This window comes from Hemibagrus wyckioides, linkage group LG23 (assembly GCF_019097595.1).
Source record: "Hemibagrus wyckioides isolate EC202008001 linkage group LG23, SWU_Hwy_1.0, whole genome shotgun sequence".
NCBI classification, from domain to species: Eukaryota; Metazoa; Chordata; class Actinopteri; order Siluriformes; family Bagridae; genus Hemibagrus; species Hemibagrus wyckioides.
The window spans coordinates 1,829,854-1,842,353 of NC_080732.1; the positions used below are offsets into that span (position 1 = coordinate 1,829,854).

The 12,500-nt window shown below is 42.0% G+C and overlaps 1 protein-coding gene across 4 annotated transcripts in view; it reads right to left on the bottom strand.

Moving 5' to 3' along the window:
• LOC131344345 (trichohyalin-like) overlaps positions 1-12,500 on the bottom strand; it is a 128,710-nt gene that overhangs the window by 60,338 nt on the left and 55,872 nt on the right. For 3 of the 4 annotated variants that reach the window (XM_058376578.1, XM_058376576.1, XM_058376579.1), the window contains exons 7-14: positions 10,832-10,915; positions 9,540-9,707; positions 9,381-9,464; positions 8,835-9,002; positions 7,271-7,492; positions 5,674-5,904; positions 5,287-5,496; positions 2,507-2,720 (exon numbers count right to left, since the gene is read on the bottom strand). In XM_058376578.1, coding sequence (XP_058232561.1) covers positions 2,507-2,720; positions 5,287-5,496; positions 5,674-5,904; positions 7,271-7,492; positions 8,835-9,002; positions 9,381-9,464; positions 9,540-9,707; positions 10,832-10,915 — 1,381 coding nt within the window. The remainder of the gene's footprint in view (positions 1-2,506; positions 2,721-5,286; positions 5,497-5,673; positions 5,905-7,270; positions 7,493-8,834; positions 9,003-9,380; positions 9,465-9,539; positions 9,708-10,831; positions 10,916-12,500) is intronic. The other variant, XM_058376577.1, reaches the window with a different exon arrangement.

The following is a 12,500-nucleotide window of genomic DNA, read 5'->3' on the forward strand; positions in this document are numbered from 1 at the left end:
GTGTATGTGTGTGTGTGTTGCAGGATGATCTCTGCCTGTCGCCTGCTAAGGATGGCCACGTTAATTCTTAATGAGACATTCCAGGCTGCGTAACAACACTGTGCGCATGAACAACAAAGGCCTCCCAGACTGCAAATGAGGAGTTCTCTACAGACAGCCAAGCCAGGCAGCACGGCACCGCATCATTACCCCTCACACACTCACTCACACACACACACACACACACAACCATCATTAAGGTGAGCTGCAGTTCCTGTGCGTGTGTATTGAACATGTACAGCCAAGCGGGGGCATGTCAGCTTCGGCTAAAGCAAACACACAAAGCCAGACGCACAGCAGGGTGAAACATGTGCATCCTAAACCTGACATGCCCTAAAGTAACCTCTGCTCTCCATGCACCCCAGATAACAGTAAATATATCCCAGTCTAACCTGACTTACACACTCGCATGCCGCTTTCCAAACTAACAGACGTGTCGAGCGGGAGCGACTGCAATCCTCGCAGCACTGTTGCAATCAACACATGCGAAATATTTATAGGACAATCCGCTTCTTCTTCTTTGTGGAGGAAGCTCACACACCAGCATCGGCATGTTCTACTGCTAGAAATCCCAGTCCGTTTTCAGGTAACCCTGTATAGATCCCTTCACTCCAGTGTAGGAAGATGATGCAGATTACTAATTAGTCATAAAGTCAGTAAGTGTTTATGTCCGATTACGTTCACATTTCCACAGAATATACCGGAAAAATGCATACTTCCATTCGTTACATCGTTTCCCAACACTAAGTAACATCCTTATACTATAAAGATATAAATTATACCTTATCCTTATACTATCCTTATACTCGATAAACCCATCGATACGACTAATGCCGAGTTCACATTTTAGCGCTGATTTTCAGTCGCCGACAAATGGCAAAAATCTGAGGCGAATCAGAGCTCGTGCACACGAGTGACAATCACACAGTGTGAATGACCAAAGACACGATCTGACCGAGTTGCCGATGAGACACCCATGAAATATTTGGCATGCTAAATATCTGAACCTGTCGGCGACTCAAAGTCGTGCAGTGTGAAAGGAGTTCAAAGAAATACCTCGGCGATGACCTACAGCCAATGAGAGAGCGAGATACAGGGCAGCGGGCAGTTCAGGGGAGGAGTTACAGACCACAATATCAGCGAGAAAAAATGTCTTAAATATAGTTAAATCAGAAAAAATACAAATTACAATAGCATCAAACAGAAATAAAGCAGAAACATTTGCTTGACCAGCCACAAAATTATTCATTTGTTCAATTATACAGAACGCACAATCCTTGTTCCCTGCACTGACCATTTGGCTCGCAAAATTTTTGCGGGGTTCAATTTCCAGTCTCGCACGAGAACTCTGACATCACGTGTGATCTTGCGTTATTTCCTTATTATTTCTGGCGTACGTTCGGTTGTGAAACGCAGCTTGCGGATCAGACAGAGTTGTGGGCGATTCTTCCTACTGTGTGGTCATGCAGTGTGAAAGCTCCTGTCACCGATCCACCATGCGGCGTGAACACAGCAGAGACTGAATGCTAACACAGATAGTTGTGAAAACAATGGTGATCCGAAACACTTTGAAAATCATGCAGTGTGGAATTAAATTAATCATTTAGTTTTGCTATTTCGTATTCATTAAGAGTGTACTGCTAGCTAGCTGTTTAATACTGATCCAGCTGCAGATCCTGATATATATCTGGTTATCTTTCTTCTCCATGGCTTGTGTGAAAAATCAGTTTTCCAGACGGTTTTCTGCTAACCTTGCTAGTTATTTAAAGTTAGCGTGGCTATATAAATCTCTGACATTTAAGCTCTGAGCGCTCGTTAGGTTTATTTGGCGTCCGTCTACCAGAAATGCGCCGTGCTGTTTTTGTGTGTATTGATTAACGTTCTGGGATGATCAGATATCTGATATCACTTCTACAATCCTCAGGTCAGTTGTGTCGCTGATGTTTTCTGCAGACTAGATCGCCTACGAGACGTCCATTTTGTTTCTTTGGGTGTTTAAGTATTCTAAACACGGGCTCTGTTTGGTGTAAATGTGAGGAAAATGTAAATAATGGCATGAAGTAACACTGATGATCTGCCAGCAGCGAGGGGGTGGACAGTGTAACAGGCAGTGTGTCAGATAGTGTGTGTTAGTGTGAGTGTGTGTGATCAGGTATGAGTGTGTGTGTGTGTGGTGTCAGGCCATCGCACCAGACTGACTTTATTAGCAAGCCGCTAATGAGGCACGCCAATCAGGCTGTGATGTAGTGATCACACACACAGAGTGCCAAGATAACACACTCCCACACACTCTCTCACACACATGCACACACACACACACACACACAACCACAACCCCAGCACTGGGAGTTTGCTCTAGTAAACAGCTGAATTCTGGATTCTGATTGTTCTGAAGGTGTTGATTCATGTTCTGTAGCAGCAGCTTAGGCGGTGGTCTCTAGAGGATAATAACGAGGTGGTATCTAACCTGACTCTGTGAAGAAAGAGAGAAGTTGCTGAAGTTGATGACCCAGCTGCTGGAGCTCGTATCTCATGACCCGGTTCTCCTTTTCCTTCTGGTTCATCTCCTCTGTCACTTTCCGCATCTCCTCGTGGACCTTCTGCAGTTCTTCATTTCTGGTTTGGAGAGTCAGGGATGTGTTCTGCAGCTCAGCTCTAACCAGAGCAACCTCCTTCTCCACCTGAGGAGAACAGCAAGAGGAGCATCATGAGCAAGCCGACCAACAGTTAGTGAGTTTTCACTTTTTGTTCCATGTTTAGTGAGTGATGTCCTGCTGCAGACCTTCAGATCGAGCTTCATGATGGGTAAAATGGTTGAGCAGCTCTAGGTTCAGGGTGTCAACAGGATGGTTAGGTTCTAGGTTTGGTTTGGTTAGGTTCTTAGGTCCTAGCTAGGAGCCATATCTGAAGGTGCATCTCTCCTCCCAGGAAGAGCAAACCAAAGATCATCATAAAGTCCTACAGATTGAGTCTCTTCTCTCCCATGTATACTACACAATCAGGCTAAGATGTTATGAAAGCGGTTCTGCTTAGCTTCAGCAGATTGGACACGGCTATGGTTATCTTTTAGATCCTTAAGTGCTGCCACTATGGATAGCAAATGCATACAAAATAGGAATTACTCCCTGGGTCCATTTCTGTCAATCTGGAATTTGCATCTATCTCCATTATTATTTAATTATCTTAATTACTCTCATGTATGTAACCATGCAGCTCATTATTGAACTTGTCTATGCGTGATCATGTTAATTCCAGCCTTTTAATGTGGCCTTGTTATTCAAAACCTTGACTGTGTGCCAACGGCTACTGATGAGACCTGACAACAACAAGAAAGAAAAGAAAGAAAACGGCCCACCGGGGGTTTGTTCTCACACCAGAACACATGTCTACTGCCGGCTGAATGAGAGCCTATTATTTCACCTCAGGTGCTAATGAATGGGTGGTTCTTTCCACTGGCATCGTTCCACAACTCCATTCTCCGGCAGGCCGCCGATCACCCGCTCTTCTCATTTGAATATTCAGCATCCTTTCATGGCATAATTGGAGTCAATCGCATCGACTCGGCACGTTCTGTCGAAATTAATCCCGGCTCTAAAGCCGGAGCGAAGGACGGGAAATGTTACAGACTCGACTGTTGTGCTAAAATGCATCGGATATAAAACTTTTAATTATGAGTACAGCTCGTTAGGGCGTGTCCTGACGGTGACTAAATAAACGAGCAGGTTTATGCTGATAACCCGAGCTAACAAACTGCTCCAGTCGAGTCTGGGGTACAGGAGATACAGGAACAAAGACTTTAAAGACGACCAGTCTCAGTTTATCAGGCTTTTAATAGTGTGTCGATGGTCATCTTGGACTACGATGGACGAACATCATGGACATCATCATCATCATCATCATCACAAGAGCTTCGGTGGACGCAAAACTCCGTATACCGTCCAGTTCACAGAGTCTGATGAATAAATATGACTGCCCATTGCTTGTCAGTTTAAAGCAACGAATTAAAGTGAACTGAAGGCTTACAATGGTGCAAAAGTTTTGGCACCATACCAACTCCAGCCATTTTGCATCAATTTGCAGAAATATTAAAGGAGATTAAATTATAACAGAACGTCTATAGCTGTGTTCAGATTTAAACCTAAAGTGGGTGTGGCCTAAATCATAAGGTTTGGAGAGTTTCTCAACTTTTAAAGCAGCATCACTCAGACCAAGAGGTTACTAAAGATGAGTGACTGAACATCATCATCATCATCATCTTCATCACAAAAGCTTCGGCGGACGAAAAAAGTCCAGTTCACAGACTCTGATGAATAAATTTGACTCTAAAAGTGCTTCATGCTTGTTAACAAACATTATTTATTTATTATCTTTTGTAGCATAACATATCTGATCACTCATGATAACGTCTATGAAATTATTTTTATTTATTTATTTATTTATTTATTTATTTTAACAGCGGGATCCCCGTCCCTGTACACACCTCTAGTCTCAACCTTCCGGGCGTAATGTATGCGTCTTCGCCTACGTTCAGAGACGAGTGTAATGTTAATAAAAAACATGTATAAAGTCTATCAGCGGCGCTGTTATTAATTTCAGGAGTACAGTCGACTCGTGAGCGAATTAACAACCGGGCTCATGAGTTCATCTTTCATCAGAAACGCTTCCGAATAATAAGCGTCTTTAATAAAAATTTCAGGAATCTGAAATAACACAAAAAAGCTTTTATATATCGATATTATCACTGATATATAAACTCTCCGAGTGAATAAGTCTGAGATTAAAAAAACAAGGCCCTCGAGTGAAAGGACACGGCGAGCTGAGAGGCACTCGGTACGGAGCGACTCAGAGACGCGTCTCCACGAGGCAGCTAGAGAATCAAACTCATTACCCGACGTAATAAAATGAATAAAATACAGTCATCCTTCAATCTGCTTTCAGAAAACACACAAATAAAAAAAATGATTTGATTAAAAATTAAATTCCTCTGGCTTGACCTTGGACAGCGCAGGTTTGTAGGTTTGTACAAATTAAATTTGTGCACCTGAAGAGGTTCATTTCCAGACCAGAGAATCATCAGAGACATTAAATATATAAATAATAAATATAAATATAAATATATATATATATATATATATATTGTGTCAATGAAAACAGAAGGAAAAGAAATAGATATAATAGATATTAATGAATCCTGATACTGACGCTGAAGTGAACAGCAGGATGATAAAAGTCCTGAGGATCACTCACCCGTTTCTGCTGATCCTCCATCTCCTCCTCGCGGTGCAGGTTCCTCTCCTCGCGGCTCTTCAAGCCGTCCAGCGCCTCCTGAAGCTCGTCCGTGAGCAGCTCCATGGCCTCCTCCGTGAGAGCCGCTTGCTTTGCTTTGTGCTCGTAGCGAGACTCCAGACTGGACATTTCAGCTGTTAAACTGCAAACTTCAGCTCGGGCCTCTAACATCTGACACACACACCACAGAACTCGCTAAAACACACACTGTGACAATAGATTCAGACGTTTTGGAGGCGGGGCATTGTTGTCAATCATTTATTTACCATTATTTACCATTTTAATTTATTAATCAACATTTATTTGTACTGCAAATATAAAATCCTTACATTTCAACTAAGCCTTTACCTGTTTATGAGAAAGCTCCGCCTCTTCCTCCACCCTTTGGACCTGGACCTGCAGCTGCTGGACCTTCTCCATGGCCGTGGTGTATTTCTGTTTGAAGATCTCCAGAGCAGAACGGTGACTCTGGGACGAGTTCCTGCTCTTCTGCACTTCGTCCTCGACCTCCTCCAGACGCTGGCTCAGAAGTTTAATCTCAGCGTCTCTCTTCTTCAGGATCTCCTCATACTCCATCACCTGAAGATCAAACATAAAATTATCACGACTCTCTGACAGGAGGAGGAGGAGCAATGGGGCGGAGCATCTCTGGGCCTAAGAAGTGTTTTATCTATCTTTATTTATTTAAATTTATTTCAACATTTTATTTTCATTTTATTAATTTGATTAAAAATAAAATTTTATTTTAATTTACTTTTGTGTATTGTATATGTTACGTATTGCTGTACATAAGCAAAAATGTAACGTTATCTATCATTTATTTGCTTGTCTTTTATTTGTGTGAAGTCAGAAATGCAGTTAGATCTATAAAGACGGAAAAAATCCTTACCAATAAAAAAAAGCAAAATATATAAAATAAAAATAATATAAAATAAAGGAAAAAATGAAAAGAATGTCAGAGAGAGAGAGACAGACCTGTGTAAGAACCTTGAGGTGTGTGAGAGGTGTTACGAGTCCTGGCTGCGTTGTCTGACCGATTTTTCTCGGACAACATTGTAGGGAAACCTTGTAGGGAAAGCGCACAATAAACCTTATTTTTGGCGTAAATGATACCAATCTTGACCGGGGACTGAGCGCACACACACACACACACACACACACACACACAAACCCCGAGTCGCTCTGAAAGCAGATGAATGCAGCAGAGCCAGAGTACACAAAACGGACACAATTAAAGCGTATTTGAGTCAAACACAATCACGGTGATCAAACATCCAATTATCTTATTTTGCTTCTAATTTCATTCGGAATATTTGACATTCCAGGCGCCGGAGCTGTTTTCGTGACCTCACAGTCTGATGCCGTTACAACATTATCGCCGGAATGTTTTCTCGCTTTTTAAAGAGATACCCCCCAAACCCCCCCCACCCGTTCCTTTGATAAATGACTCGGAAAGTACATAATGGCTTTGATATGCTCCTCTTCTGACTGTAATAAAGAACCTGTGATTAAAATGGCAATTTCCATTGGCTGATTAACGGAGAGGGGCGTCCGGCTGACCTTGGGGCTGCAGTGTCGAATTTGTCTGCCTTTTTATTTTTTTGAATCTTTTTTGCTCATCACATGGAGCTGCGATGCGGTGGTTTAATGACCGCGTGTCTCAGCGCCAGAGTCAGAAACTGAATTAAGTGTGTCTGATTTTTCCAGTAGCATCTATTAAAACCAAAATGTTCACCAAACCGCCCTCATTTCAGTCAGGAAAAACAGCAGCGATTTTTCATTTTCCCCAAAATAAAGTAGGTTAAAAGGTTCCAGCTGTCTTCATTCTGCAGGAAAATATTCCACACAGAGTTATAGTGAGAAAGAAAAGAGTCTGAACAGCAGCCAGTGAGCACTCAGAGCAATAATCTCTAACTTCCTGTGATGGACACATCTGTAGGTTTACCTTCTCCTGGGCGAGGTGCTGCGTGTGCTCGGCCTCTGCGAGCTTCTCTCCGTGTTCTCTGAGGATCTGTGTGTGCTGGAGGTTCTGCTCCTGGAGCTGCTGGACCTCTTTGTGCAGGAGAAGGTTCCTCTGAGTCCAGCGTTCTGCGTCGGCGGCGTGGTCCAGCTGTGAGGCGGTCAGTTCTCCCTGCAGACGCTCCACGTTCTCGGCCTGCCGCTTCAGCTAAACACGACACGGTGCGGGAGGATCTGGGTCAGCAAGAAGTTCTAATCCTGAAAATGTTTCACCTTGGCCTCTACTCTTAGATTTTTTAATACATTAAACATTATAGTGTTTGCCAATGTGCATGCAAGTCCAGGGGGTGGAGCTGGATCTGATCTGTTTCCTCCTGTAACTTGAACACATGAGATGTTCTACCTGAGACGTCTCTACTTCCTGGACCTCTGTTACTGCACTGAGGGGTTCTTGGACTCTTTCTGGGATTTGACTCCTCAGAGAGAGCTAGCTGACTAACAACTAGCTAAACAAGTAACACAAGCTAAAAAGAAAACAAACTACAACTAAAAACAACTTGACAATTTAATAAACCAAAAACTAACCCGCTCACCAATACCATAAAAAAAGACCATAAATAATAAAATAAAAACAATAAAAAGTAACAGTTAAGCCAACTAAGAGCTAATGAGTAATGTAAACTAACTAAAACGCTTCAACATGCTGACAAACCAGTCAACATTAACAAATTTATAAAACATTAAAAGAATAAAATGACTAAAACTAACCCTGTGACTAATGGAATCAAACTAATAACTTATACTAACAGAATAACTGGCAAACTAACCAACTAACTCATCAACAAGCATGCCTAACTACCCAAATTTAACCAAGTAGCTAACAACATAATAATAATAATAATAATAATAATAATAAACAAAAAAAGTCATCAAACCAAATAAAACCAAATCTAAATAAAGTGACAAATCAACAAATAACCTAACTAACTAGGTTAATAAAACAAATCTAAAAGCTAAAATACTAACTAACACTTCAACTTAGTTTTATTGATGTGGTACAATGCGGTATAAAATACATTATAATAGACTACCTTATTTTAATATGCAAATGAAGACCATGCATCATAACTAACCAAGGACCAGGGGCGGGGCATGTATTAGGTTTGGGGGTGTTCCTAATTTGCATATTCATAGACTCTCTATTTAAGGATGTGGATAGTTTCTTCCATTTTGTTCTATTTTAAAAACAAGTTTTATTACTATGATGACTATTAATAATAATATAATCAAAATTATTATTAATTATTTAAAATATTCTTGAATAATTGTTTTAATAAAAGTATATTTATATTTTATTTATATTATGAAACTAAAAAGTGATTCAAATTCACATTTCCTGTGTCTTTAATGTACACTATAATCATTTTTATTTTAATGACTAGATAACGAATTTACAAAATAATTGATTAAAAAAGAACGTTTGTGGGCGTGAGTAGGGTGTGTTAGCAGTGAGCAGGGGTGTGTGTGTGTGTGTGTGTGTGTGTGTTGACCTGTTGCTGAGTGAGCTGTAGCTGACTCTGGAGCTGTTGTGCTTTGTGCTGTTCGCTGTCCATCCGGGCGTTTCCGTGGCGACACATCTCTCTCAGTTCCTGTAAGTGGACCTGCTGCTTCCTCACCTTCTCATTAAGCCTGCTGACCTCAGCCTCCTGCAGCCCCAGCTACACACACACACACACACAGTACCGCAATGCACAAAAGTTCAACATCATCTGTATTCATAGCCTGGCTAAATATTGAAAATTATTCTGCAGCTTCCAAACACACACTCATGCATTTTTCATGAATCGGTAAACAAGTGGGTGGCGATGAGCTGCACGAGGGTCAGGGGAGATTCACACATTCCTCCTCCTCTTCCTCTGAACACCTCCTAAGACCAGCTCAGCTTTTTACACAAACAGCTGAAGTCAGTATAACAATGACAAAACTGCTTAGAAGATTTCAACCTCCGCTCCTGCAGCTCCTCCACACTGGACTCCCGTCATACATAAACTGAATTTACGCCACATATTTCCTCTCTCTCTCTCTTCCTCTCTCACCTCCTCCTGCACTCCATGGTTTTTCTCCAGCGAGACTCGAAGCTCCGCCCTCAGCTGCAGAATCACCTGATCTCGGCTGGACGCCTGGATGAGGGAAAGTGTGGTGATGACCTTGGTGTGGTTCTACAGTAATATGTAGGGGAGTGTGAGCAGACAGACCTCGTGTTGAGCTGTTCTGTGTTTTTCAGTGACTACGGTCAGCTCCAGCTCCAGGTTTCTCTTCTCTGAGGTAGCTCTCTGAAGCTCCTCGGCCTGCTCCTTCATCAGCGCTTCATGCTTTGCGGTTTCTTCTCGCAGCTTCTCCACTTCTTTCTGTTTCTGTTCACACAGAGAAAAAACACAGTCCAGTGTGGTTTACTAAAAACTAGGATGGATGGATGGATGGATGTGTGGATGGATGGATGTGTGGGTGGGTGGGTGGCCGGATGGCTAAATTGATGGATAGATGGGTGGATGGAGGGATGGATGCATGGATGGGTGGGTGGTTGGGGGGATTGAATTAATCGAAGGATGGGTGGAGGGATGGATGGATTGGTGGGTGAGTGGGTGTAAAAATAGATGCATGGGTAAATGGGTGGATTGACTAATGGGTTTATAGGTGAACATTGGCATAAATTTAAGGATGGGTGGATGGATGGGTGGGGGGGGGTTAGAGGATGGATGGACTAATGGGTTTATAGGTGAACATTGGCATAAATTTAAGGATGGGTGGATGGATGGATGGATGGATGGATTGACTGGGTATTTAGTGAAAAGTGGCATAAATTTAAGGATGAATGAATGAATGGGTGGATGGATGAATGAATGAATGAATGCATGGGTGGATGGATGGATGACTGCATGGGTGGATGGAAGGGTGGATGGATGGATTGACTGGGTTTATAGTGAAAAGTGGCATAAATTTAAGGATGGGTAAATGAATGGGTGGATGGATGAATCCATGGGTAAATGGATAGGCATGAGGATGGATGGATGGGTGAGTGAGCAGAGATGGATGGTAGGTTGGGTTGGATAATCAGGGCACAGGTTGGGTGGAGGGACAGAGAAATGGAGGATGAGTAGCGAGGTGGCTGAGTGGACGGATGAGGGACGGGCAGTGAGGTGGTTGTGTGAATAGACGGAATCAGTGTTGAACTCGATAGTCATGTAGCTCCTGTAGATACCAAGGTGCTGTAAACTAGCTATTTGCATTCGGATGCTTGAAAACCTTGACAACCTTCTGTTACAATGCTAGCTCACTGAATAACTAGCCAGCGCTAATTAGACTGGATTTAGAGAAGAACTGATAGATACACACACAGTGGTGCAAGTCCACAGGATCACCACACACCTGGAGATAAGAACTCTGTGACCTTCAGCATCTTCTAAACATCTTCAGTGAAAGTGTAATAAAAAGTCTCTATATGTAACTCAGTGTAAAGACTTTTTTACGCACACACAGGGATCATCACCTCTTTTTTCAGCTCTGATAGCTGCTTCTTGGTCTCACGCAGACGCTTCTGAGCTGCAGATGGTCTGCTATCTGTCTGGTGTATCTACAAAACACAAAAGCAAGAGAAAGAACAATCTGTAAAATCAACATTTCCTTTTAAAAAACAAAACATTTTATTGTTAAAACAGAAGTCTTTCATTATAATAATACCAAAAAACAATCCCTTTTACTGAAGCTGACCGTGAGAGAGCCTCAGGCCCGGTTCAGGAACGTCCCCGAAAGTGTCGAGTCTCTTTATTTCACATGCAGCGTTTAGCATTTCACTTTCTTTAAATCGCAGAAAGGGAGAATGAACCGTTTGCACGGAGGTTGCCTCGAAAAATCGGCTAAAATTCAGAAAAATGTCGCTCCCTCTCAGCGCACGTGGAGCCTTATGGAAAGTGAAAGGTCGTTTGTAACTGTCCGCAGGATTGATGGAGTTAAGATAGCTTCTCGCCCTTCACCCCGCGCTCATGAAGAACGGTTTCGAATGACAGAGCAGCGTCACGCCGGACCGTTTCTGCCACTTTCTTTCCTCTCGTGCCTGCTCGGGGCCACACAAAAGCCCCGTCCAGATTTAATTACCCCTGCTTTCTCCTTCATTAAAGGCTAACCTGTCATCCAATACCGCGCGCCAAAGTCTGCAATTTGCGCTAATTCCTGGTGTTTCTGTCTGCTTTCGGCCGGCCACTCGGAGCTATATTCAGAGAATAATTGCTTTTGTGGCCTATGCAAACACAGTCAGGATCAATCGTAAACCGGACTTAAATGTTTTTGTATCGGCCATCTGTCTGGACCCAGTGCCTTCAACGCTGAGGCTAAGCAGCGAGGGCGTGCGGCCTGCGCGTCACACCAAACACAGTCCTGTTCAGTCCGGACCACAAAATCTAATAACCTGCTTTTTTTTGTTTGTTTGTTGTTGTTTTAAAGCTGTATAAATTAATACATCTAAGCAGCTTAGAATAAAATTCCCTTTAAAGTTACATTACATCCACACTAACAGTCATAAATAAGAGTAGAATTCAAACCAGTCAGATTTTGTTTATGATACATTTTAGCCCAGTTCAACACCGTGCACTTATAAACATTTTAATTTATTATTTACAATCTTTTAATCAATCATTTCAGTGACTCGAGGTCGAGAGAGCGAGGTCACTGTACGAGGAGCTCGAGTGTATGCATCAAGTTCTTGAATCTTGAAACATATACAGCTTTAGTCAAAATAATGCTAACAAAAGAACAGAGTTTAAAGAACAGTGTTTTCATTTCCATTCACAAAGCTGTAGGGTATCAAAACTGGACACTTAGTGCTTGCTGGAATGAAAGACGGTGACGACGAGAGTTCTGAAAAACCACAAGAGGAAAAAAAGGGAGAAATGATTCTCTGTGTGTTTTCTATTTAAAATATCATGCTAGCTAATCAGACTAATGCTATGTAGCTTTAACTCCAGTTTAAACTGGAACCTGATTCACTGGAGTAAGTTTTTCATATTTGACAAAGATTTCATAAACCTCAAAACGCTGTTTTAAATCACTGCATTTTAGTGAAAGCACAAAAAATATACATGTGCAATCTGTCAATCAAATACATAATATAGAAATTAATCTTTAGATTATTATTATTACTATCATCATCATTATTATTATTG